Source organism: Cherax quadricarinatus, chromosome 56 (assembly GCF_038502225.1).
Source record: "Cherax quadricarinatus isolate ZL_2023a chromosome 56, ASM3850222v1, whole genome shotgun sequence".
NCBI lineage: Eukaryota > Metazoa > Arthropoda > Malacostraca > Decapoda > Parastacidae > Cherax > Cherax quadricarinatus.
Genome location: NC_091347.1, coordinates 21,287,886 through 21,314,878, shown reverse-complemented (window position 1 = coordinate 21,314,878; position 26,993 = coordinate 21,287,886). Strand labels below are relative to the sequence as shown.

Sequence of the window (26,993 nt, the reverse complement as noted above, 5' to 3'; positions counted from 1 at the left end):
CACACACACACACACACACACACACACACACACACACACACACACACACACACACACACACACACACACACACACACACACACACACACACACACACACACACACACACACACACACACACACACACACACACACACACACACACACACACACACACACACACACACACACACACACACACACACACACACACACACACACACACACACACACACACACACACACACACACACACACACACACACACACACACACACACACACACACACACACACACACACACACACACACACACACACACACACACACACACACACACACACACACACACACACACACACACACACACACACACACACACACACACACACACACACACACACACACACACACACACACACACACACACACACACACACACACACACACACACACACACACACACACACACACACACACACACACACACACACACACACACACACACACACACACACACACACACACACACACACACACACACACACACACACACACACACACACACACACACACACACACACACACACACACACACACACACACACACACACACACACACACACACACACACACACACACACACACACACACACACACACACACACACACACACACACACACACACACACACACACACACACACACACACACACACACACACACACACACACACACACACACACACACACACACACACACACACACACACACACACACACACACACACACACACACACACACACACACACACACACACACACACACACACACACACACACACACACACACACACACACACACACACACACACACACACACACACACACACACACACACACACACACACACACACACACACACACACACACACACACACACACACACACACACACACACACACACACACACACACACACACACACACACACACACACACACACACACACACACACACACACACACACACACACACACACACACACACACACACACACACACACACACACACACACACACACACACACACACACACAGAGCATATGGGCGCCTGGCAAACCTCAGAACAGCATTCCGACATCTTAATAATGAATCGTTCAGGACCCTATACACCGTGTACGTTAGGCCCATATTGGAGTATGCGGCACCAGTTTGGAACCCACACCTAGCCAAGCACGTAAAGAAACTAGAGAAAGTGCAAAGGTTTGCAACAAGACTAGTCCCAGAGTTAAGAGGTATGTCCTATGAGGAGAGGTTAAGGGAAATCAACCTGACGACGCTGGAGGACAGGAGAGATAGGGGAGACATGATAACGACTTACAAAATACTGAGAGGAATTGACAAGGTGGACAAAGACAGGATGTTCCAGAGATTGGACACAGCAACACGGGGACACAGTTGGAAGCTAAAGACACAGATGAATCAAAGGGATGTTAGGAAGTATTTCTTCAGCCACAGAGTAGTCAGGAAGTGGAAGAGTTTGGGAAGCGATGTAGTGGAGGCAGGATCCATACATAGCTTTAAGCAGAGGTACGATAAAGCTCACGGCTCAGGGAGAGTGACCTAGTAGCGATCAGTGAAGAGGCGGGGCCAGGAGCTTGGACTCGACCCCTGCAACCTCAACTAGGTGAGTACACACACACACACACACACACACACGCATCTCGCGTACACAAATATATTTACGATAACAAGAGTGCAACATCACACTGGTGAATACATTGTAGAACCACTACTGCAAACATTAAACTTGTATATTAGTTTATTGTTGCACCCACTCATTGTATTTATAAATTTCGGCATAAAATAAATATCGGGATAATCCACTGAATTACTCAGCTTAATTATTTTGGCTTCTGTATCAGGAAGTATATTTGCAGCACATGATCTCCACTGATTTTGCCAGAGGGCCATTTATGAGTGGATCCTCTTGTAATTGGCAGATTCTCAACATGAATACCGGTGAAGGGTTCTCAGTTTTTTCCAGGATAGAATGTGAGTCGGAAAACTGGACAAAGATACTGAGCACTGGGTATAATGTACCAGTTGTTGCCAGACTATTAAGCCAACAACAAATTTATAAATATTTAGTATTGCCAGTGAGCGGCTATAGTATTTTAATTATCGTGACGTGTTTCTCCCAGGGACATATGGATTCAGCTTAACACTTTCAGCAATGTAAACTACTTCTGTAAACCATACACTGATCTTTTCATCAATGTTTTGCTTGGTTTCTTCAAACACAGATTTAGCTGAATTTGTACTCTGGTAATCAGACACAATTGTTATATTTGTCAGGAATGAGTCCCAACACTGGTCTTGATTTTTCAGTCAACGAACCATTGTGATTATGTCTTCCGTACATCCTTAGAGCTTTCTTACCGAGTCCATCCATGCATATAGTTAAAAATTTAACACTCATAGTGCAGCACACTTGTGTTCGTTGATGCGAGTGGGTAAATTCCTTACAGTTTCACCTACGTATACCTTGCTACAACCTTCACACTGAATTTGTAAACTGCGGCATCCACTGTCTGGATGTGACTACTATACCTGTGCTTTACAAGGTCGTAAATAATGGTGGAGGTTGACTCATCATTTCTGTGATGTTGGGGTCATCATAGATGAAGCAAAATTAAATTGGATGCAGAGTTCAATTATTCTATGATATTTGTGCGTGGAAGAGGAAGCTTAAAATCATAACCTATTTAATGTTAATCGGCCTGTTAGCCCCGCTACTCTGCCTGCTAGTCCCGCTACTCTGCCTGCTAGTCCTGGTACTCTGCCTGCTAGTCCTGCTACTCTGCCTGCTAGCCCCGCTACTCTGCCTGCTAGCCCAGGAACTTTGCCTGCTAGCCCTGCTACTCTGCCTGCTAGCCCCGCTACTCTGACTGCTAGCCTTGGAACTCTGCCTGCTAGCCCTGCTACTCTGCCTGATAGCCCTGCTATTCTGCTACTCTGCCTGCTAGCCCAGGAACTCTGCCTGCTAGCCCTGCTACTCTGCCTGCAAGCCCTGCTACTCTGCCTATCCCAGGAACTCTGCCTGCTAGTCCTGCTACTCTGCCTGCTTGCCCTGCTACTCTGTCTGCTAGCCCAGGAACTCTGCCTGCTAGCCCCGCTATTCTGCCTGCTAGCCCTGCTACTTTGCCTGCTAGCCCTGCTACTCTGCCTGCTAGCCCCGCTACTCTGCCTGCTAGCCCAGGAACTCTGCCTGTTAGCCCCGCTACTCTGCCTGCTAGCCCAGGAACTCTGCCTGATAGCCCTGCTACTCTGCCTGCTAGCCCAGCAACTCTGCCTGCTAGCCCAGGAACTCTGCCTGCTAGCCCTGCTACTCTGCCTGCTAGCCCAGCAACTCTGCCTGCTACTCTGACTGGTAGCCTCGTTACTGTGGCTTCTGCCTTTGAACGAGAATATAACAGCCAGGAGCAAAGACCAGCGCTAAATCCCGACCAAAATCTCTTCCTTTGATGAGATTGTTCAAGATAATATCTCTCATTTCCTTGACATGTATTAAAATTGGTGCTCAGATCAATTTTAGTGATTTCTTTTTCACAGTATATTAGAACCTTCCGAGCAGTTTATTTCGAATTATTAATTTTTTTTTTTAAGATTTGCAGTCGGAGTGTAACCGACCTTTTGTTCGGAGTGTAACCGACCTTTTGTTCGGAGTGTAACCGACCTTTTGTTCGGAGTGTAACTGACCTTTTGTTCGGAGTGTAACCGACCTTTTGTTCGGAGTGTAACCGACCTTTTGTTCGGAGTGTAACCGACCTTTTGTTCGGAGTGTAACTGACCTTTTGTTCGGAGTGTAACCGACCTTTTGTTCGGAGTGTAACCGACCTTTTGTTCGGAGTGTAACTGACCTTTTGTTCAGAGTGTAACCGACCTTTTGTTCGGAGTGTAACTGACCTTTTGTTCGGAGTGTAACCGACCTTTTGTTCGGAGTGTAACCGACCTTTTGTTTCGTTCTCTGAGTATGCAAGAAAAGACTAAATTGCAAACTTAAAAAAAAAAATCATATAAAAGCCTAATTAAGTTACTATACTAGTTGAGGGAGGAAGAGAGAGAGAGGAAGGGAAGGAGAGAGGGAGGGATGGAGGGAGAGAGGGAGTATACAGTAAAGGGTGAGGGGTGGCTTGTGGTAGGGAGGTTATAGGCATGGTAGAGGGGCATGAGAAGTGGAACAAGAGGGGGTAGGGAGAGAGAGAGAGGGAGGGGGGGTCGTCACGACCCACACACCCGGGAGTACGACCAATCAGCTCCATAATCATGGCGTAATGGGATAGAGAGGGGGACACGTTGCCGGGAATCCCATATAAACGGCTTTTGATCTTAACTTTTAGAGGATCCAGCACACACACAGAGACACGACCCGACCCTTAAAACAAAAAGAGAGCGCTGGAACAAGAGAAATTTGATCTGTGATTCTCTTTTGCTTATTGGGTTATATAAATACCTGATGATTTAATTATAAAAAAAAACGCGTCATGTCAGCAAAAAACATTAACAATCTCATATTCACTGTTTTGTTTTAGCTATGAGAATAAAACGTGATATTCATAGTGTACCGGACTACGGTACGCTGATAAGGGTTTTGTTTACGTGGTGCATGACAACGGTAGAGTAGTTTATGCCTCGGTTTACGTGGTAAAGTTTATGTCTTCGTAAAGGTTACAATGTGTAATTACAGTTTTGATTTGCCGAGGCATTTTGGGCAACGTAGCAACGATGGCCTCATGTAGATCTATGACGACCCTGGTACCAAATAACAGTAATGACGTACTCTACATCAGTGGTACCACGCTACTGTACTCTGAATGAAGGTCATGACATCCGTGATACTAGACAACAGAAATGAGGTCCATGACTTCAGCTTTTCCATATTATGGTGCTCTGAATGAGGTCCTTGACGTCAGTGGTACCAGACAATGGTACTGTGAATGAGGTCCTGTCACTGGTACCAGACAACGGTACTCTGAATGTCTCTGACGTCAGTGGTACCAGACAATCGTACTCTGAATGAGATCCTTGACGTCAGTGGTACCAGACAACGATAACGAAGTCCCTGACGTCAGTAGTACTAGACAACGGTACTCTGAATGAGGTTCCCGTGACGTCAGGGCCTCAAATAAAGTGTTGGCAAGCACAGTCCACGTAATTAGTTAAAGACGTGACCAAATTAGCAACAGCTGAGATCTGCCGACCCGAGCAAGTTAATGAATAACCTTAGTGTTGACATGCAGGAGAACGGTGTTCGTGTTCCGTGTGGTGTACACACAGAGTAGAAGGGTCCGCTGTACAAGCAGTGTACAAGGGTGCGCTGTACACGCAGTGTACGAGGGTCCGCTGTGCAAGCAGGGTACAAGGGTTTGTTGTACTGGCAGGGTACAGGGGTTCGTTGTACAGGCAGAGTACAGGGGTTGCTGTACAGACAGAGTACAGCAGGGGTTGTACAGAGTACAGCAGAGGTTGTACAGGCAGAGTACAGCAGAGGTTGTACAGGCAGAGTACAGCGGAGGTTGTACAGGCAGAGTACAGCAGAGGTTGTACAGGCAGAGTACAGCAGAGGTTGTACAGGCAGAGTACAGCAGAGGTTGTACAGGCAGAGTACAGCAGAGGTTGTACAGGCAGAGTACAGCAGAGGTTGTACAGGCAGAGTACAGCAGAGGTTGTACAGGCAGAGTACAGCAGAGGTTGTACAGGCAGAGTACAGCAGAGGTTGTACAGGCAGAGTACAGCAGAGGTTGTACAGGCAGAGTACAGCAGAGGTTGTACAGGCAGAGTACAGCAGAGGTTGTACAGGCAGAGTACAGCAGAGGTTGTACAGGCAGAGTACAGCAGAGGTTGTACAGGCAGAGTACAGCAGAGGTTGTACAGGCAGAGTACAGCAGAGGTTGTACAGGCAGAGTACAGCAGAGGTTGTACAGGCAGAGTACAGCAGAGGTTGTACAGGCAGGATACAGCAGAGGTTGTACAGGCAGGATACAGCAGAGGTTGTACAGGCAGAGTACAGCAGAGGTTGTACAGGCAGGATACAGCAGAGGTTGTACAGGCAGAGTACAGCAGAGGTTGTACAGGCAGGATACAGCAGAGGTTGTACAGGCAGAGTACAGCAGAGGTTGTACAGGCAGAGTACAGCAGAGGTTGTACAGGCAGAGTACAGCAGAGGTTGTACAGGCAGAGTACAGCAGAGGTTGTACAGGCAGGATACAGCAGAGGTTGTACAGGCAGAGTACAGCAGAGGTTGTACAGGCAGAGTACAGCAGAGGTTGTACAGGCAGGATACAGCAGAGGTTGTACAGGCAGAGTACAGCAGAGGTTGTACAGGCAGAGTACAGCAGAGGTTGTACAGGCAGGATACAGCAGAGGTTGTACAGGCAGAGTACAGCAGAGGTTGTACAGGCAGAGTACAGCAGAGGTTGTACAGGCAGAGTACAGCAGAGGTTGTACAGGCAGGATACAGCAGAGGTTGTACAGGCAGAGTACAGCAGAGGTTGTACAGGCAGAGTACAGCAGGGGTTGTAAAGGTAGAATAGAAGCCTGTGCTGTACAAATTGTTCTGGAGCTATGTTTCTGTTCTACTTCAGTAGTAGTGTACTTTTTAAAGTGAATAACAGAGAACACATAAGTACTTTTCTGGTTATTTCCAAGTAGTCTCCGCGGTCCTGGTCTTGTACTTCCCGCCTCGGTCTCAGAACAGACCTCTTAAAAGTGAGAGGAAAATTTACACGACTAAGGACTATTGAGAAACACGCAAGAAAATAAAGATATGTGCATTAAATGATGAGAAACATACCTATGTATGTATGTTCAATGAGAATAGTAAGTTGTGGGAGGTACCTGTTATTCTACAACGTCAGGAGACGTTTTGCCAGTGCAAAACGTTGAATAATCTTGCTTGGTATGGCAAGATGGCAGTGCCTCTCTGGATAGTTGCTGTCCAAGTGTCTTGAGACCTATGTCTCCCATGGGAGGAGGTACAAGTACCTCCTCATCTTCTGGAACCAACTTTCCCCAGGCCTAGAGGACCCATTCCCCGCCCTCACGGGGCTCGTAGGGAGAAGTTAGGCTTCTGGTCTGCCATCTTCCCCGCCCCAGGGGGACTCGTGGGAGTGGTAGTCTTGTGTTCTGCTGGTGGTAGCAAGCTCTAGCTCTGGCACCATCCCCGCCCCAGGAGGGCTCGTGGGAGTGGTGTCTTGGTTCCTTCATTTATAACCATTATTATTAAATCAATAATATAGAGATATTGTTTCACAGTGTGTTTAACTTTGTATTTCAGTTTGTGTTTTTCCTTGTGTTTCACCTTGCGTTACCTTGCATTCCACCTTGTATCAGATTGTTTCACCTTTCCTCTTGTGTTTCGGTTTGCTTCACCTGTTTCAATATGTTTCAGTTTGCGAGGTGGCTGAGCTTCTGAGTGCTCTGTCCACCAGGATGGCGGCCCGCAACACCCAGGACCGCGAGGCCGCCCACCTGCCCACCCGGGGCCGCCCACAGCCCCCCGCCCATGCCTCCACCCCTGCGGGCGTGGGCGGTAGTGGCTCTGTTGCTGCCACCTTCTCCACCACCACAGCCGTCACCACCCATGTGATGGAGAACCCCATGGCTGCTCCCTCACTCCTCCAACACAAGACACTTAAGGATAAATTGTCTACGATCTCCGCCGCCAGCAACACCACCACAACCACCACCAGCAATACCTTCACCACCACTTCCTCCAACACTTCTACCGAAGCCTCCCCCAACGCAGACGCCAAGACCAACCCGACCCTGTCCGATGCGTCAAGACCCGACGTGACACAGTGTGAGAAGGGCAAGACGTCGCCTGCTGCCACTACCGCTACTACCATGCCACCTACCACCACCACTACCACCCTGCCACCCGCAACAACCCTGCCGCCCACCACCACCCCGCCCAACTCCGACCCGCCACCACCCTACCAACTCGCTAGCAGCAAAGACTCGGTAAGTGCAAACTTCAAATCTTATGTGCGTCTAACTTAGTGTGGGGTGACTCTTAGGGTTTCCAGGGCTAACTTTGCGGCTTATCTTAAGTTGGCCAAGTCCAGACTCCCTTCAACTCTGTTTAAAGGACGAAGTAAAACGGCACAAGTCATTGTAGTCATTTTTCTTAAGTTATAGATGAAATCTACCCAGACAGAAGTGTTCAGTCACTTTGTATACCTTTCTCAGCCTTAGTAAAACTTGGGCATCGACACCATGCCCAGCCCTTCTAGGGTAGGGTAGGTGCCTGAGCCCGAGCCTTTAGCTCATAAGACTGGCATTCCCATTAACCCCCTTGTGGCGGGGATGGCAGACCAGAGAGGCCTAGCTTGTGGCTAGGCCTGGGAACAGTTGGTCCCAAAGATGAGGAGGTACTTGTGCCTCCTCCCATGGGAGACTTAGTCTCAGACACTCCCTAAAGAGGGAGCCAAGGCCGGGCCACCACTTGGACAAGGCCCGGGCCGGGAGAATACCGGCGAATCTTTAATAATAATAATAATAATAAAACTTGGGTGGAAAAGTGCGTAGATTGTATAATCCTACAACCGTGTAGAACACGTTTTTTTTTAATTGCAAGTTTATTTATTCAGTTACGATCACTTTTGCAAAATTAGGCAAAGGCGTAATTATTATTATCATACAACTTCATCACAGTCAGTTATAGATCTACATAGATATACGCCTCTTACAACAATTATAGATCTCTATTATGACGCTCAACACGTCGTATATACTCAACACTGCTCTTCAAGTCTCTGTACATGTTCTATATTTCTTGAAGATCTCTTTTCAAAATTAAATTGTATTTACTGAGCTTGGAAAAGATATTTGATTCTTCTTCTAATGATTATTATTATATTACTATTACTACAACCCTGAGATAGTGATTTATGGATATTAATGTCCGAATATTTCATCAAATTTAACACAGTACAATTTTTGTTACAATAATAATTTGTGTTGGATCAGAAGTGTGCCAAGTGGACGAGCGGCAGCGAGCCAGAGAGAGACACCTGGAGCAAGAAGGTGGAATTCCTGCTGGCAGTGGTAGGCTTTGCTGTCGACTTGGGCAACGTGTGGAGGTTCCCTTACGTCTGTTACCAGAACGGTGGAGGTGAGTGCACGCGTTTTTGTTGCCTTTGGGTAGGGTGTTTGTGCCATTGAGTAGGGTGGTTATAGTATTGGGGAGAGTGTTTGTACCACCAGGGCTCAATCCTAAGGTACTTTCTCCCTGGTGTTCCCACAGGCGCCTTCCTGGTACCATACGTGATCATGCTGATCTTCGGGGGTCTTCCACTCTTCTTTATGGAGCTTGCCCTGGGCCAATACCACCGCAATGGCTGTCTCACTGTCTGGCGACGCATCTGCCCCATGCTCAAAGGTGAGTCTCCTGGCCAGTGTAACAGCAACGCTCTATGGAAAACTCAATGCTCTAGGCAAGCGTGGTAATCTAGAATATGTGCTATGATAGCAGGCAATTGAAGAAACAGGTGCTTATAGTGAGAGCAAGACTCTCTCATATAGTTGTACAACATCTAGTGTCGAATACGTACAAGCTACGTTTTAGTGTTGCAAGCTTCTTGACTACCTCGCTTGCAGGATTCAATGCACCAATCTTCCACGAACCTGTAGAGTCGTAGAGTCGTATTTCACTCCAAGAATATCCATTTCATCGTTAGGCATAAAGATTCTTCCATTCATTATTACTTCTGCTCACTTGTCTTAAGTCGTTTCTCAGAAGATGTAACCTGCCATTTTTGGCCTGAGGTTAAAATAGTTACAAACTAGTGATTAATGTTCCTGAGGGCAGCTGCTGGCGTTCTCTCTCTCTCTCTCTCTCTCTCTCTCTCCCAGTGAGAACCTAATTCAATTTGAATGAGTCTGGTCTTAGTTAGACATATATACACAGCTGCTGGTCCAGACCTAAATTGCCGTAACTCTCATACTTGACCCCAAGACCAGAGGTGGAGGTAAGTTAGTGACCTTCGTAGTGATGATATATCTTGCTCTGCTCCTCCCTTCACCGAGGTCAACCCTCTTCATTACGAAGGTAATCCTCCCTCCTCCCCCTCACCAAGATAAAGTGGAGCCAGTTCTCGGGTTTCGAAAGGCTGGACTCATGTTGTCCTGTTCCTTCATTAAGGTTTCACAAGGATGAACCGTGTTTGTCTCCTTGCTTCATTAATGTTTCTAAAAATTTGTGAAGCCTCGTTGCTTCATAAAGCTGAATAAATCGTACCAACACGCCATGTTTCTCCATCTGGTAATAATAATGTATTTTCACTGGACATAATCCAATCAGAAGGCGGTCATATTAGTGTTGCTGAATTCTGTTTGTGGTCAGGTAATAAATGAGAAGTTTAGCAGAGTTACCCTTCCTAATTATTTAAAATTCTCAGACTGTCATGACATAACTATTTTCTTACCTTAAATCTGCTTTTTCAATTGCTTTTAAACGCTTTAATCGATTGTTATAATATTTAACGATGACGTGTTTAGTGGGCTTTTTTTCCCGGAAGGTTTAATCGATTTTATCTTATTATTGACGATACATTTAATCTGTATCAGCAGTGCGGCGTCGGGTAACTATGCTAATCCTGTCGAATGAGCAAATAAATTTATTTGACACGTTTTGCATATGTAAAAATAACACACACTGTGTGTGTGTGTGTGTGTGTGTGTGTGTGTGTGTGTGTGTGTGTGTGTGAGTGTGTGTGTGTGTGTGTGTGTGAGTGTGTGTGTGTGTGTGTTATTTTCAGTCACTATTTAAATCATTACATTTAAATACTATAACCGTATTCCCTTGTCTATTAGCTTAATTAATGTAGTCAGCAGTCACACGAAACATGTAATTATAGATAAAATTATATTCCACTTTCATCGACACCATGCCTAACCCTTCTAGGGTAGGGTAGGTGCCTGAGCCCGAGCCTTTAGCTCATAAGACTGTCATTCCCATTTGCCCCCTTGTGGCGGGGATGGCAGACCAGAGAGGCCTAGCTTGTGGCTAGGCCTGGGGACAGTTGGTCCCAAAGATGAGGAGGTACTTGTGCCTCCTCCCATGGGAGACTTAGGTCTCAGACACTCCCTAAAGAGGGAGCCAAGGCCGGGCCACCACTTGGAAAAGGCCCGGGCCGGGAGAATACCGGCTAATCTTTAACTAATAATTATATTCCACTTCTTTATTGTAAAAAATATTATTATTGTGTTCCCACTGGTGTCTTTCGAGACCTCAGTATGGTCTGAGACATCTTGTGAGACCTCTGTGTGTCTGAGACACATCTTGTGAGACCTCAGTATGGTCTGAGACATCTTGCAAGACCTCTGTGTGTCTGAGACACATCTTGTGAGACCTCAGTATGGTCTGAGACATATTGCAAGACCTCTGTGTGCCTGAGACACATCTTGTGAGACCTCAGTATGGTCTGAGACATCTTGCAAGACCTCTGTGTGTCTGAGACACATCTTGTGAGACCTCAGTATGGTCTGAGACATCTTGCAAGACCTCTGTGTGTCTGAGACACATCTGGTGAGACCTCTGTGTGTCTGAGACACATCTTGTGAGACCTCAGTATGGTCTGAGACACATCTTGCAAGACCTCTGTGTGTCTGAGACACATCTTGTGAGACCTCTGTGTGTCTGAGACACATCTTGTGAGACCTCTGTGTGTCTGAGACACATCTTGTGAGACCTCTGTGTGTCTGAGACATCTTGCAAGACCTCTGTGTGTCTGAGACACATCTTGTGAGACCTCAGTATGGTCTGAGACATCTTGCAAGACCTCTGTGTGTCTGAGACACATCTTGTGAGACCTCAGTATGGTCTGAGACATCTTGCAAGACCTCTGTGTGTCTGAGACACATCTTGTGAGACCTCAGTATGGTCTGAGACATCTTGCAAGACCTCTGTATGTCTGAGACACATCTTGTGAGACCTCAGTATGGTCTGAGACATCTTGCAAGACCTCTGTGTGTCTGAGACACATCTTGTGAGACCTCAGTATGGTCTGAGACATCTTGCAAGACCTCTGTGTGTCTGAGACACATCTTGTGAGACCTCTGTGTGTCTGAGACACATCTTGTGAGACCTCTGTGTGTCTGAGACACATCTTGTGAGACCTCAGTATGGTCTGAGACATCTTGCAAGACCTCTGTGTGTCTGAGACACATCTTGTGAGACCTCAGTATGGTCTGAGACATCTTGCAAGACCTCTGTGTGTCTGAGACACATCTTGTGAGACCTCAGTATGGTCTGAGACATCTTGCAAGACCTCTGTGTGTCTGAGACACATCTGGTGAGACCTCAGTATGGTCTGAGACATCTTGCAAGACCTCTGTGTGTCTGAGACACATCTTGTGAGACCTCAGTATGGTCTGAGATATCTTGCAAGACCTCTGTGTGTCTGAGACACATCTTGTGAGACCTCAGTATGGTCTGAGATATCTTGCAAGACCTCTGTGTGTCTGAGACACATCTTGTGAGACCTCAGTATGGTCTGAGACATCTTGCAAGACCTCTGTGTGTCTGAGACACATCTTGTGAGACCTCAGTATGGTCTGAGACATCTTGCAAGACCTATGTGTGTCTGAGACACATCTTGTGAGACCTCAGTATGGTCTGAGACATCTTGCAAGACCTATGTGTGTCTGAGACACATCCTGTGAGACCTCAGTATGGTCTGAGACATCTTGCAAGACCTTAATATGTCTGAGACACATCTTGCAAGACCTCAGTGTGGTTTGCAACAATCAAGGGATATAGGAAAGCATCTCACTACAAACTACTTCTCCGGCTCTCAGGTTATTGAATCGGTTTTTTATTGAGCCTTCTTGGAGGTAACAAATTCCTAAAGTGGCTGTTTTTTTTTTTTTGGGGGGGGGGAGGGGTAGGAAGGGTGAATGGGGCAGAAGTGGGAAGTGCTGGGGAGACGGAAGAGAAGGCACTAGAGAAACTATATAGAGAGGAAGGTGAGAGGACTTGAAGGGAAAGGAGAGAATGCAGAAGATTAGATGGCAGAAAAAACAAATGTGAAGAAGGAAGATAAGGAAATAAGAGAAAAGAAGGAAGAGGAGAGAAAAAATGAAATGGGGGAGAACGAGGTATTGAACTGTGTAGTTATTACAAACGTGACTGACCTCCCTAGGGAAGTAGGGGCAACACGGCCACAATTACCCATCACGAGGGAGGAGGAGGGGGTAAGATATGTGGTGAGGGGATGGTGTAGGGGTGGGTAGAGGCTGGATAGTTGCAACGGCAGCGGGCAAATAGTTTTACAGGTTGCGAGAGCAGGAGTTGCAGACACTGGCACTCAGTGGCACTGACACAAACTGATTAAAGTGAGCAGGGAAATTGGTGAAATTGTTAAGGTGAGGCAGGGGTGAGTGAGATTAAGGTGGGCGGGAGGAGTGGTGAGGGAGTGGGTGGGGAGGGAAGGTGGTGGGGCAAGGTGGGCAGGGGAGGTGGTGAGGTCAGGTGGGCGGGAAGGTGGTAGAATTAGGGTGCACTTGGGGAAGGTAGTGAGAGTGGGTGGGGAGGGAGGTGGTGAGGTAAGGTGGGCGGGGGGGAGGTGAAGTGAGTGGAGTAGGCAGGAGGGTAGTGAGGTGGGTGGGCGGGGAGGAGTGGTGTTGGGGAGTCAAGGTGCATGGGAGGTAGTGAGGAGTAAGGTAGGCGGGAGGTGAGTGAGTGGGTGGAGCAGGGAAGGTGAGTGAGGTAAGGTGGGCCAGGGAAGGTGGTGAGAGTGGGTGCGCAGGGAAGGTGGTGAGAGTAAGGGTAGGCAGGGAGGTGGTGAGGTAAGGTAGGGAGGGAGGTGGTGAATTAAGGTGGAAGCGTGGGAGGTAATTGGGAGACTAAGGTGGAGAGGTGAGTGAGGGTAAGGTGGGAGGAGGAGTGGTGACGTAAGGTGGGGGAGTAGTGGGGTAAGGTGGGGAGGAGTGGTGGGAGTGGAGTGGAGCGGGGAAGGTGGTGGGAGTAAAGGTGGGTGGGGAGGTGGTGAGGAGTAAGGAAGGCAGGGAGGTAGTGAGGTGGGTGGAGGCAGGGAAGGTAGTGGGAGTGGGTAGGCAGGGAAGGTGGTGGTGGAGTAGGCAGGGAAGGTAGTGAGAGTAAGGTGGGCGGGGAAGGTAGTGGGAGTGGAGTGGGCAGGGAAGGTGGTGGAGTGGAGTGGGAGGGAAGTGGGGTAAAGGTGGAGGCGGGGAGGGTGGTGGGGTGGAGTGGCCAGGGGAGGGTAGTGAGTGGGGTGGGCGGGAGGGTAGTGAGGTAAGGTGAAATCAAAGTAGTGAAATTAAGGTGGGCAGGGAGGTAGTGAAATTAGGAGTGGGCAGGAAATAGTGAATTAAGATGGGCGGGGGAAGGTGAGTGAGGGTAAGGTGAGCAGGGGGAGGTGGTGAGAATTAAGGTGAGCGGGAGAGGTGGTGGGAGTGGGGTGGGGAGGGAGGTGGTGGGGTGGAGTAGGGGGAGGTAGTGGGGTGGTGGGGAGAGGTGGTGAGGAAGGTAGGGAGGGAAGGTGGTGAGGGTGGAGTGGGCGGGGAGGTGGTGAAGTGGAGTGGGCGGGGAGGTGGTGAGGTAGGGTGGGCAGGGAGGTGGTGGTGGAGTGGGCGGGGTGGTGAGGTGGAGTGGGCGGGAGGTAGTGGTGGGTAGGCGGGAAGGGTGAGTGGGAGTGGAATTAGGCAGGGAGGGTGGTGAAGTGGAGTAGGCAAGGGAGGGTGGTGTTAGAAATTAAGGTGAGCGGGAAGGTGGTGAGGAGTGGAGTATCATGGGAGGTAGTGAGGAGTAAGTGGGCGGGAGGTGGTGAGTGGAGTAGGCGGGGAAGGGTAGTGAGGGTGGAGTAGGCAGGGAAGGTGAGTGAGGCGGGTAGGCGGGAAGGAGTGGTGAGGTAGGAGTGGGAGGGGAAGGTGGTGAGATTAGGGTGGGCAGGGGGAGGTGGTGAGAATTAGGGTGGGCGGGGGAGTGGTGGAATTAAGGTAGGCGGGGAAGGTAGTGAGAGTGGGTAGGCGGGGAAAGTGGTGAGTGGGTGGGGAGGGAGGGTAGTGGGGGTAAGGTGGGGAGGTGAGTGAGGTAAGATGGGGAGGTGGTGAGGAAGGTGGGGAGGGAAGGTAGTGAGGTAAGGTGGAAGCGGGAGGTAGTGAAGTAAGGTGAGCGGGAGGTGGTGAGGTAAGGTAGGCAGGAGAGGTAGTGATTAAGGTAGGCAGGGAAGATGGTGAAATTAAGGTAGGCAGGGAAGGTGAGTGAGGAGTGAGGTAGGCAGGAAGGAGTAGTGAGTAAGGTGGAAGGCAGGGAAGGTGGTGAGGTAAAGGGTAGGCAGGGGAGGTGGTGAGATTAAGGTAGGCGGGAAGGTGGTGAGGTGGGTAGGCAGGTTAAGGTGGTGGAGTGGAGTAGGGAGGGAGAGGAGTAGTGAGGTAAAGGTGGGCGGGAAGGTAGTGGTTAGGAGTGGGCAGGAAGGTGGTGAGGTAAGGTGGAGCGGGGAAGAGGGTAGTGGGATTAAAGGTGGGCGGGAAGGTAGTGAGGGTGGAGTAGGGAGGAGAATTAGTGAATTAAGATTAGGCGGGGAGTGGTGGAATTAAGGTGGGCGGGAGTGGTGAGATTAAAGGTATGCAGGGAGGTAGTGAGGTAAAGATTAGGGAGGGAGGTGGTGGGAAGAGTGGGTGGAGCGGGGAAGGTGGTGGGAGTGGGTGGGCAGGGAAGGTGGTGAGGTGGGTGGGGAGGGAAGGTAGTGAAATTAAGGTGGGCAGGGAAGGTAGTGAATTAAGGTAGAGGCGGGAAGGTAGTGAGGGTAAGGGTGGCAGGGAAGGAGTGGTGAGGTAAAGGAGTGGAGCCAGGGAAGGAGTGGTGTTGAGATTAAAAGATTAGGCGGGGGAAGGAGGTGGTGAGGTAAAGGTGGAGCGGGGAAGGTGATGGTGGGTCAAGGTGGGCAGGGGTGGTGGGGTAAAGGTGGGCGGGAGGTGGTGGTGGAGTGGGCAGGGAGGTGGTGAGGGTGGGTGGAGCGGGGGGTGTGGTGAGGTGGGTGGGCAGGGAGGTGGTGAGGTGGGTGGAGGCAGGGAGGTGGTGGTGGGTGGGCCAGGGAGGTGGTGGGAGTAAGGTAGGCAGGGGAAGGTAGTGAGGTAAGGTAGGCAGGGGAAGGTAGTGAGGTAAGGTAGGCAGGGGAAGGTAGTGAGGTAAGGTAGGCAGGGGAAGGTAGTGAGGTAAGGTAGGCAGGGGAAGGTAGTGAGGTAAGATAGGGAGGGAGGTGGTGTTGAGTGGAGTGGGCAGGGAGGTGGTGAATTAAGGTAGGCAGGGGAAGGTGGTGGGGAGTAAGGTGGGCGGGGAGGAGTGGTGAAGTGGGTAGGCAGGGAGGTGGTGAGGGTGGGTAGGGAGGGGAAGGTAGTGAGGTAAGGTAGGCAGGGGAAGGTAGTGAGTAAAGGTGGAGCGGGAAGGTAGTGAGAGTGGGTAATGGGAAGGTGAGTGGAGTGGAGTAGGAGGGAGGTAGTGAAATTAAGGTAGGCAGGGAAGGTAGTGAAGACTAAGGTGGGCAGGGGAGGTGGTGGGAGTGGGTAGGGAGGGAAGGTAGTGGTGAAATTAAGGTAGGCAGGGAAGGTAGTGAGTAAAAGGTAGGCAGGGGAGGTGGTGAGTGAGTAGGCAGGGAGGTAGTACTGAGGTAAGGTAGGCAGGGAAGGTGGTGATGAGGTAAAGGTAGGCAGGGAAGGTAGTGGGAGTGGAGTAGGCAGGGAAGGTGTGTAGTGAGGTAAAGGTGGAGCAGGGGAAGGGTAGTGAAATTAAAGGTGGGCAGGGGGAAGGTGGTGAAATTAAGGTAGGCGGGAAGGTGAGTGGGGTAAGGTGGGCAGGGAGGTGGTGGGAGTAGGGTGGAGGCGGGAGGTGGTGAAATTAAGGTGGGCGGGGGAGGTGGTGGTCAAGGTGGGCAGGGAGGTAGTGGTGAGGGTAAGGTAGGCAGGGAAGGTGGTAAATTAAGATGGGGGGGAAGGGGTGGTGGTGGAGTGGAGCCAAGGGAGGTGGTGAGGTAAAGGTGGGCGGGAGGTAGTGAGGTAAAGGTAGGCGGGGAAGGAGTGAGTGAAGTGGGTGGAGCGGGAAGGTGGTGAGGTGAGGTAGGCAGGGAGGTGGTGAGGTCAAGGTGAACAGGGAAGGTGAGTGGGAGTGGGTGGGCAGGGAGGTGGTGAGTAAGGTGGGCGGGAGGTGAGTGGGAGTGGAGGTGGGCAGTGAAGGTAGTGAGGTAAGGTAGGGAAGGGAAGGTAGTGAGGTAGTGTAGGCAGGGGAAGGTAGTGAGGTAAGGTAGACAGGGAAGGTGGTAAATTAAGGTGGAAGCAGGGAAGGTGGGAGTAAGGTAGGCAGGGAAGGAGTGAGTGAAATTAAAGGTGGGCAGGGAAGTGGTGGGATTAAGATTAGACAGAAGGAAGGTGGTGAGATTAAGGTGGGCGGGAGGAGTGGTGGGAGTAAGGTGGGCCAGGGAGGTGGTGGGAGTAAGGTAGGCAGGGAAGGAGTGGTGGAGTGGAGTGGGCGGGAAGGTGGTGAGATTAAAGGTGGGCAGGGGGAGGTGGTGAGGTGGGTAGGCAGGGAAGGTAGTGAGGGTCCTCAGAGTGGGCAGGGGAGGTAGTGAGGTAAGGTGGGCGCAGAGAAGGAGTGAGTGGTGAGGTGGGTGGGCCGGGGAGGTGGTGGGAGTGGAGTGGAGCGGGGGAAGTGTGGTGAGATTAAAGGTAGGCAGGGGAAGGTGAGTGAGGTGGAGTGGGCAGGGAGGTAGTGAGGTAAGGTAGGCAGGGGGAGGAGTAGTGAGTAAGGTGGGCGGGAAGGTGGTGAGTGGAGTAGGCGGGGAGGTGGTGAGATTAGGGTAGGCAGGGAAGGTGGTGGGAGTAGGAGTGGGGAGGGAAGGTGGTGGGGTGGAGTAGGCCGGGAGGTGGTGGGGAGTGGAGTGGGCGGGGAGGTGGTGAAATTAAGGTGGGCGGGAAGGTGGTGAGAATTAAGGTGGGCGGGAAGGTGGTGAAATTGGAGTGGGGAGGGAGGTGAGTGAAAGTAGGGTGGGCCCAGGAGGTGGTGAAATTAAGGTGGGCAGGGAAGGTGGTGAGGTAAGGTAGGCGGGAGGTGGTGATTAAGGTAGACAGGGAAGGTAGTGAGGAGTGGGTAGGCCGGGAAGGTGGTGAGGTGGGTAGGCAGGGAGGTGAGTGAGATGGGTAGGCGGGGAAGGTGGTGAGGTGGAGTGGGGGGAAGGGAAGGTGAGTGGTGAGATAATGTAGGCAGAGGGAAGGTAGTGAGGTGGGTGGACAGGGGTAGTGAGAATTAAAGATTAGGCAGGGAAGGTGGTGAAGGTAAGGTGGGCGGGAGGTGGTGAATTAGGAGTGGGCAGGGAGAGGTAGTGAGGTAAGGTGTTAGACAGGGGAGAGGTGGTGAGAATTAGGAGTGGGCGGGGAGGTGGTGAGGTAAAGGTGGGCAGGGGTAGTCAGGTGGGTGGGCCAGGGAGGTGGTGGGAGTGGGTGGGCAGGGGAGGTGGTGAGGTGGAGTGCAGGGGAAGGTGGTGAGGTGGGTGGGCAGGGAGGGTGGTGAGATTAGGAGTGGGCAGGGAAGGGAGTAATTGAGTAAGGTGGAGCGGGAAGGTGGTGGAGTGGAGTGGAGCGGGGAAGGTAGTGGTCAAAGGTGGAAGCAGGGAAGGTGAGTGGGAGTGGAGTAGGCAGGGAAGGTGGTGGGAGTGGGTGGAGGCAGGAGAAGGTGGTGAAATTAGGGTGGGCAGGGAGGTGGTGAGGTGGAGTGGGCGGGGAGGTGAGTGAGGTAAGGTGGGGAGGGGAGGGTGAGTGGGGAGTAAAGATGATCAGGGAAGGGTGTTGAGTAAAGGTGGGCGGGGGAGGGTGGTGAGGGTAAGGTAGGCAGGGAAGGTGGTGAAGTGGGTGGGCGGGGAGGTAGTGAGTGGGTGGGGGAGGGAGGTGGTGAATTAAGGTGGGCAGGGGAAGGGTAGTGAAATTAAGGTGGGCAGGGAGGTAGTGAAATTAAGGTAGGCAGAGGGAAGGTGAGTGGGAGTAGGTAGGCGGGAGGGTAATTGGGGGTAAGGTAGGGAGGAAGGGTATTGAAGTGGAGTGGGCAGGGAAGGTGAGTGAATTAAGGTGGGCAGGGAAGGTGAGTGAGGTAAGATTAGGCAGGGAAGGTAATTGAGGTAAGGTGGGCAGGGAAGGTGAGTGAGGAGTAGGGTAGGCAGGGAAGGGTAGTGAGGTCAAGGTGGAGCCAGGGAAGGTGAGTGAGGTAAGGTGAGCGGGAAGGTAGTGAGGAGTAAGGTGGGCGGGGAAGGTAATTGAAGGTAAGGTAGGCAGGGAAGGTAGTGAGACAAGGTGGGCAGGGGAAGGTGTGGTGAAGTGGAGTGGGCGGGAGGTGGTGAGGTAAAGGTGGTGGGAAGGTAGTGAGGTGGAGTGAGCGGGGAGGTGAGTGAGGGAATTAAGGTGGGCGGGAAGGAGTAGTGAGGTGGAGTGAGCCCAGGGAAGGTGGTGGGGGTAGGAGTGGGCAGGGAAGGTGAGTGAAATTAAGGTGGAGCGGGGAGGGTGAGTGAGGAGTGGAGTGGGCGGGGGAGGTGGTGGGAGTGGGGTGGGCAGGGTGGTGGGGTAAAGGTGGGCGGGGAGGTGGTGGGGTGGGTGGAGCGGGGAGGTGGTGGGGTAAGGTGGGGAGGGGTGGTGAAATTAAGGTGGGCAGGGGTGAGTGGGAGTAAGATTAGGCAGGGGAAGGTGGTGGGAGTCAAAGGTGAGCAGGGAAGGTGAGTGAGGTAAGGTAGGCAGGGGAAGGTAGTGAGGTAAGGTAGGCAGGGGAAGGTAGTGAGGTAAGGTAGGCAGGGGAAGGTAGTGAGATTAAGATTGGAGCTGGGAAGGTGAGTGGGGGTGGGTGGGCTGGGAGGGTGGTGGGGTGGGTGGAGCGGGAGGTGGTGGGGTGGGTGGAGCGGGGTGGTGGTGGGTGGAGCGGGGAGGTGGTGAGGTAAGGTGGAGGCAGGGAGTAGTGAGATTAAGGTAGGCAGGAGGTGAATCAGGTGGAGTGGAGGCAGGGAAGGTGGTGAAATTAAGGTAGGCAGGGAAGGTGGTGGGGTATTAAAGATTAGGCAGAGGTAGTGAGTGGAGTAGGCAGTAAGGAAAGGTAGTGAGTGGAGTGGGCGGGAGGTGGTGGGAGTGGGTGGGCAGGGAAGGTGAAGTCAGGTAAGGTGGGACAGGGAAGGAGTGGTGAAGTGGAGTGGAGCGGGGAGGGTAGTCGGAGTAAGGTGGAGCCAGGGAGGTGGTGAGTAAGGTGGAGACAGGGAGACCAAGGTGAGTGGGAGTAAGGTAGGCGGGGAAGGAGTAGTGAGAGTCAAGGTAGGCAGGGAAGGTGGTGAATTGGGTAGGCAGAGGTGGTGAGGGTAAGGTGGGCGGAGGAGTGGTGAGATTAGGAGTGAGCGGGAAGGTAGTGAGGTAAGGTGGGCGGGGAAGGTGGTGAGAGTAAGGTGGGGCCAGGGAGGTAGTGAGTGGAGTAGGCAGGAAGGTGGTGAGGTAAGGTGGAGCAGGAGGTGGTGAGGTGGAGTGGGCGGGGAGGTGGTGGAGTAAGGTGGAGCGGGAGGTGGGTGAGGTGGAGTGGCGGGAGGTGGTGAGGTAAGGTGGGCAGGGGTGGTGAGGTAAGGTGGGCGGGAAGGTGAGTGAGGTGGAGTGGGCAGGGAAGGTGAGTGGGAGTAAGGTGGGCGGGAGGTAGTCAGGTGGAGTGGAGGCGGGGGAGGTAGTGAGGTAAGATGGGCAAGGGGAGGTGATCCAGATTAAGGTAGGCAGGGAAGGTGGTGAAGTGCAAAGGTAGGCAGGGAAGGTGGTGAGTAAGGTAGGCAGGGAAGGTGGTGAGAGTGGGTGGGCGGGGAAGGTGAGTGAGTGGGTGGGGCGGGAGAGGTGGTGGTGCAAGGTGGGTGGGGGAAGGTGGTGGGAGTGGAGTAGGGATGGAAGGTAGTGATGTAAGGTGGGCGGGGAGGAGTGGTGAGTAAGGTGGGCGAGGGGGTGAGTGAGGTAGGTGGGCGGAAGGAGTGGTAGGGTAAAGATGGAGCGGGGAGGTGGTGGGAGTGGAGTGGAGCGGGGTGGAGGTGTGGGATTAGGGTGGAGCGGGGGAAGGTGGTGGGGAGTGGTGGGGCGGGGAGGTGGTGGGAGTAAGGTGGGCTGGGAGGTGGTGAGATGCAGGTGGAGCAGGGAGGTGGTGGGAGTGGGTGGGCAGGGAGGTAGTGAGGTAAAGGTGGCGGGAGGTGAGGGTGGGTGGGCGGGGGAGGTGGTGTGGGGTGGAGTGGGCAGGGAGTGGTGAGAGTGGGTGGGCAGGGAGGTAGTGGGAGTAAGGTGGGCCAGGGAGGTAGTGATTAAGATTGAGCGGGAAGGTGGTGAGGTGGTGGGCAGGAAGGTGGTGAAATTAAGGTGAGGCAGGAAGGTGGTGGGGTAAGGTAGGCGGGGAAGGTGGTGAGGTAAGGTGAGCCAGGGAAGGGTAGTGGGAGTGGGTGGGCGGGAAGGTGAGTGGGAGTCAAGGTGGGGGAAGGTAGTGAGGAGTAAGGTAGGCGGGAAGGAGTGAGTGGGGTAAGATTAGGCGGGAAGAGGTGAGTGAGGTAAGATTAGGCAGGGGAAGGTGGTGAGTGGAGTAGGCCAGGAAAGGTGGTAGTTAGAGGAAACCAACTTCATAAATACGGAAGCAAAATACTGATGACATTTTTTTCGAGAATTCTCTTAAAATTTTGTATTGCAATCCGTTGTGACCATCTGCTTGTATTAATCAGTGATGAGTAATTGGTTGTAATTACTTAATTGAATCAGGGAGTGTTGAGTCTCAGCTCCTGGGTCCGCCTGTTAACAATAAATTAACCAAAAAGACCTTAATCTCTTATATCTTGGGTTGAGGCTTCCTTCTTTTGTAACCTATGTTGTCTCTTCTACTATTAATATGTTACCATCTGTACTAATCCTCTATGATATATAGTTCCTAACTCCCCTGAGAGATATTTCCTAACTCCCCTGAGAGATATTTCCTAACTCCCCTGAGAGATATTTCCTAACTCCCCTGAGAGATATTTCCTAACTCCCCTGAGAGATATTTCCTAACTCCCCTGAGAGATATTTCCTAACGTCCTTGAGAGATATTTCCTAAACTCCCTGAGAGATATTTCTATTTATCTGCCAAATATATCTCATTCTCCTGTCATCTCTTAAGCTAAACACTTCTTTACCTCGTCTTTTCTTAGAGAATTTTGTAAGCCGTGATTATATCCCCTCTGTCAAGTTTCCTATCCTCGTGAGTTGTAACTCCCAATCTCCATTTATAGGCTTTATTCTTAAACCCTTGGGCCAATCTTGTTGTAAATCTTTGCACTTTCTGTGTTTTCTCTGTTTTACTAAAACAGGGTTCTATTATGGCTGTTCTTATTCCAAGACTGGTCTTATTATGATATACAAATTAAATGATTCCCTGCAAGGAGTCTATCGTTCAAGATACTTCAACTAACTGTGTATGTAAGTTAGCGAGCAGTGTTAGTATTTGTGTGTCGGTTCCGCTTCTCAAGTTAAGGGATCAATGGTTATAAATGACCATCCATACTCTCCCCCTCCTTCTCCTTCTCCTCTATCTCCTCCTCCTGGTGTGAGACACGACTCACAAGACGAGTCACTCAACATGGTGAATATCGACACCCTGGGAAGACCACCAGGTGACACCTAGCAACCTCTCTCCCTAGACGTGAGAGAGAGAGAGAGAGAGAGAGAGAGAGAGAGAGAGAGAGAGAGAGAGAGAGAGAGAGAGAGAGAGAGAGAGAGAGAGAGAGAGAGAGAGGAGAGCGGAGAGAGAGAGAGAGGCGAGCGGAGAGAGAGAGAGAGAGAGAGAGAGGGAGAGAAGATAGGAGGAGAGAGAGAGAGAGAAGAGAGAGAGAGAGAGAGAGAGAGAGAGAGAGAGAGAGAGAGAGAGAGAGAGAGAGAGAGAAATACACCTAGTTGGACGAATCTTATTGAAGCTAGTTGGCCCAGTGGCTAACGCAACGGTCTGGAGTTTTGAGACTCTCTGACCGCGGGTTCAAATCCCGCCCGTGGTATGGTTTGTTTGCAATCGTGTCATTACGATTTCGTGAGTCAGAGAGAGAGAGAGAGATTGACGATAGGGAAGATGACATTTTCATGTGGTTTTTGTGACTGATCCAAATTACTTGAGTTACCCTTCCATTCCTCGTTATCAAACGTGATTATTTCCCAAACGCTGTCATAACACCTAAGAGTTTAGCTCTTCCTCGTAATAATAATAAGCTAACGTTTACCTTAATGAAGGATTTTTCTTATATAGTTTTTCCAACTTTATGTACATTATAAAATGGTACTAGAGACATTTTTTTGCAAATGGGATTGATGCTAATTTCTGATAAGTAACTCTAACCTAATTAAACCAACCTAATTCAACTTAAACTGACCAAAAATTTAACTTCTTGTCCAGATTACGGTAGGTTAGGTTAGGTTAGGTCAGGTCAGGTCAGGTCAGGTCAGGTCAGGTTAGGTTAGGTCAGGTCAGGTCAGGTCAGGTCAGGTCAGGTCAGGTTAGGTTAGGTTAGGTTAGGTTAGGTTAGGTTAGGTTAGGTCAGGTCAGGTTAGGTTAGGTCAGGTCAGGTTAGGTTAGGTTAGGTTAGGTCAGGTCAGGTCAGGTCAGGTCAGGTTAGGTTAGGTCAGGTTAGGTTAGGTTAGGTTAGGTTAGGTTAGGTTAATTTAGGTTAGGTTAGGTTAGGTTAGGTTAAGTTAGGTTAGGTTAGGTTAATTTAATAAAGTTGGTGGAATTACCGACAATATGTAAAGTAAAAGGACACAAGTGCAACTAATGTGACATTTATTGTGGCAACGTTTCGCTCTCCAGGAGCTTTATCAAGCCATTACAAACGATACATGGACACAGAGGGTATATAAAGGCTCAGAGTGAGGTGAATACTAGTGAGGTACCATTTCGATGTTCACTAGTGGTAGTAGTAGTAGTAGTAGTAGTGACAAAAGTAATACAATATGGTAGAGCAATTAATTCGTACATGAGTAAAAGGATATAAAAGCTATTACTTGGGTAACATAAAAATAGGTTGGACAAATACAAACTGGAATGAGGCAGCTTGTTTCAGTGTTCACTCTCTGTGCTTTGTGTAGTATAACAGGAGAGACTATGTGATGGCAGGGTTTACTGTTTTCAGGAGGATTCTTGCTAAGACTTCGGAGATGGTGAAGCTGCCGTTGTTTTGTTTAATTGTATTCGAAACAGCGATCAGTGCTGATTCAAGGCACTTGCGTCTGCGGAAATTAGTTTCTTTTATCACTAATTGGGCGTCTCTGAATTTCATAAGATGATTTGTGGAATTTCGGTGTTGTACACAGGCGTTGTTTAAGTTGTCGTTCCTACATGCGTATATGTGTTCATTGAGGCGGGTGTCGAGGTTTCTTGCTGTTTCACCTACGTAGATCTTGTCACAGCCTCCACAGGGTATAGTGTAAACTCCTGCATTGACTGGTTCGTGGTGCTTGGGTTTTGTCCTGGTTAGATCCTTTATTGAAGTGGTAGAAGCGATGGCGACTCTGGTGTTAGCTTGTGAAAGTACTTTTGAGACGTTTAGTGCAACCTGGCTGTTGGGAAGAATTATAACTTTGTTGGGAGCGGTGTTGATGCGTGGAGAATTGATGATCTGAAGAGCTCTTTTCTTGCAGTCTTTGATGAAAAAAGAAGGAAATTGTAACTCAGTGAATGTTTGGTGAATGTAAGTACATTCCTCGTCAAGAAACTCAGGACTACAAATTCGGTATGCTCTTAGGAAAAATCCGATGATGATGCCTCTTTTGGTCTTGGTATCTTGACTGGAATAGAAGTGCTCCACACAAACTAGCCGGAGTTCTTGCCAAACATCTTTCCTGCCTTCTGGGGACCATCAGCCCCGCTCATCTTAAACACTCAGGCGACCTTCTCAACCGCATCCGTAACCTCTCCATCCGTAACAAGAAACTAAGCAGTTTGGATGTGACTTCCCTCTTCACAAAAGTACCTACCAAAAAAGCCATCGAGGTTCTACGACGTAAAGTCAACCAGGACCTTAATCTTCCTTTACCTCCCGGAGATTTTGTTGACTTGATTGAACTCTGTGTTAACTTCAACTGTTTTTCCTTCAATAACAAGCTCTACAAACAAACCTACGGCATGGGAATGGGGTCCCCAATAAGTGCCGTCCTAGCCAACTTATACATGGAACACCTAGAGTCCGAACACTTCGCCAACATCATCCCTTCAAGCGTCACTTGGTTACGTTACGTGGACGATGTCCTCGTAATAACTCCAAAACGTTTTGATGTACGGGATCTTCAGGCAAGGCTCAATGCAGTTGAACCAGCGATTCAGTTTACACTAGAAGAAGAGTCCAATGACAAGCTACCTTTCCTCGACGTCCTCATTCACAAAGTAGACAACAACCTAAGATTTCAAGTTTATCGGAAACCCACCAATAAAAATGATCTCACACACTTCTATTCCAGTCAAGATACCAAGACCAAAAGAGGCATCATCATCGGGTTTTTTCTAAGAGCATACCGAATTTGTAGTCCTGAGTTTCTTGACGAGGAATGTACTTACATTCACCAAACATTCACTGAGTTACAATTTCCTTCTTTTTTCATCAAAGACTGCAAGAAAAGAGCTCTTCAGATCATCAATTCTCCACGCATCAACACCGCTCCCAACAAAGTTATAATTCTTCCCAACAGCCAGGTTGCACTAAACGTCTCAAAAGTACTTTCACAAGCTAACACCAGAGTCGCCATCGCTTCTACCACTTCAATAAAGGATCTAACCAGGACAAAACCCAAGCACCACGAACCAGTCAATGCAGGAGTTTACACTATACCCTGTGGAGGCTGTGACAAGATCTACGTAGGTGAAACAGCAAGAAACCTCGACACCCGCCTCAATGAACACATATACGCATGTAGGAACGACAACTTAAACAACGCCTGTGTACAACACCGAAATTCCACAAATCATCTTATGAAATTCAGAGACGCCCAATTAGTGATAAAAGAAACTAATTTCCGCACACGCAAGTGCCTTGAATCAGCACTGATCGCTGTTTCGAATACAATTAAACAAAACAACGGCAGCTTCACCATCTCCGAAGTCTTAGCAAGAATCCTCCTGAAAACAGTAAACCCTGCCATCACATAGTCTCTCCTGTTATACTACACAAAGCACAGAGAGTGAACACTGAAACAAGCTGCCTCATTCCAGTTTATATTTGTCCAACCTATTTTTATGTTACCCAAGTAATAGCTTTTATATCCTTTTACTCATGTACGAATTAATTGTTCTACCATATTGTATTACTTTTGTCACTACCACTACTACTACTACTACTACTACCACTAGTGAACATCGAAATGGTACCTCACTAGTATTCACCTCACTCTGAGCCTTTATATACCCTCTGTGTCCATGTATTGTTTGTAATGGCTTGATAAAGCTCCTGGAGAGCGAAACGTTGCCACAATAAATGTCACATTAGTTGCACTTGTGTCCTTTTACTTTACATAGGTTAATTTAGGTTAGGTTAGGTTAGGTTAGGTTAATTTACCTTTTTATTTCTACACAGATCGGTTTTACAGACAGAGTTATCATACCTCTGCTCATTTCAAAGCTCAGCCCTACCTGAGATATACTACCCCTCCCCCAGGATGCGACCCACACCAGTCGGATAGCACCCAGGTACCTACTTACTGCTAGGTGAACGGAGACACCAGGTGTAAGGAAACATGACCAGTGTTTCTACCCGTACCGGTGATCGAGCCACGGACACTCTCAATAGTGTGAAATGGTTATAATCGTAACCACAATATTTAACGGGGTGGACCGGTAAGCCAGCGGAAGTCTTCGCTCAGAAGACCAAAAGCTCTACATTATATCACATAATATCCCTATAAGAACATTAGACTGCTGGTGCGGGACTGTTTGTGTATCTTCCATACTGAGTCCTACA

General features: G+C 49.8%; 1 protein-coding gene across 1 annotated transcript in view; it reads left to right on the top strand.

Annotated features, from left to right (window-relative positions):
- LOC128700756 (sodium-dependent serotonin transporter-like) overlaps positions 1–26,993 on the top strand; it is a 106,768-nt gene that overhangs the window by 39,685 nt on the left and 40,090 nt on the right. The window contains exons 2-4 of the mRNA XM_070097175.1: positions 7,433–8,004; positions 9,013–9,157; positions 9,290–9,424. Coding sequence (XP_069953276.1) covers positions 7,474–8,004; positions 9,013–9,157; positions 9,290–9,424 — 811 coding nt within the window. The 5' untranslated portion in view covers positions 7,433–7,473. The remainder of the gene's footprint in view (positions 1–7,432; positions 8,005–9,012; positions 9,158–9,289; positions 9,425–26,993) is intronic.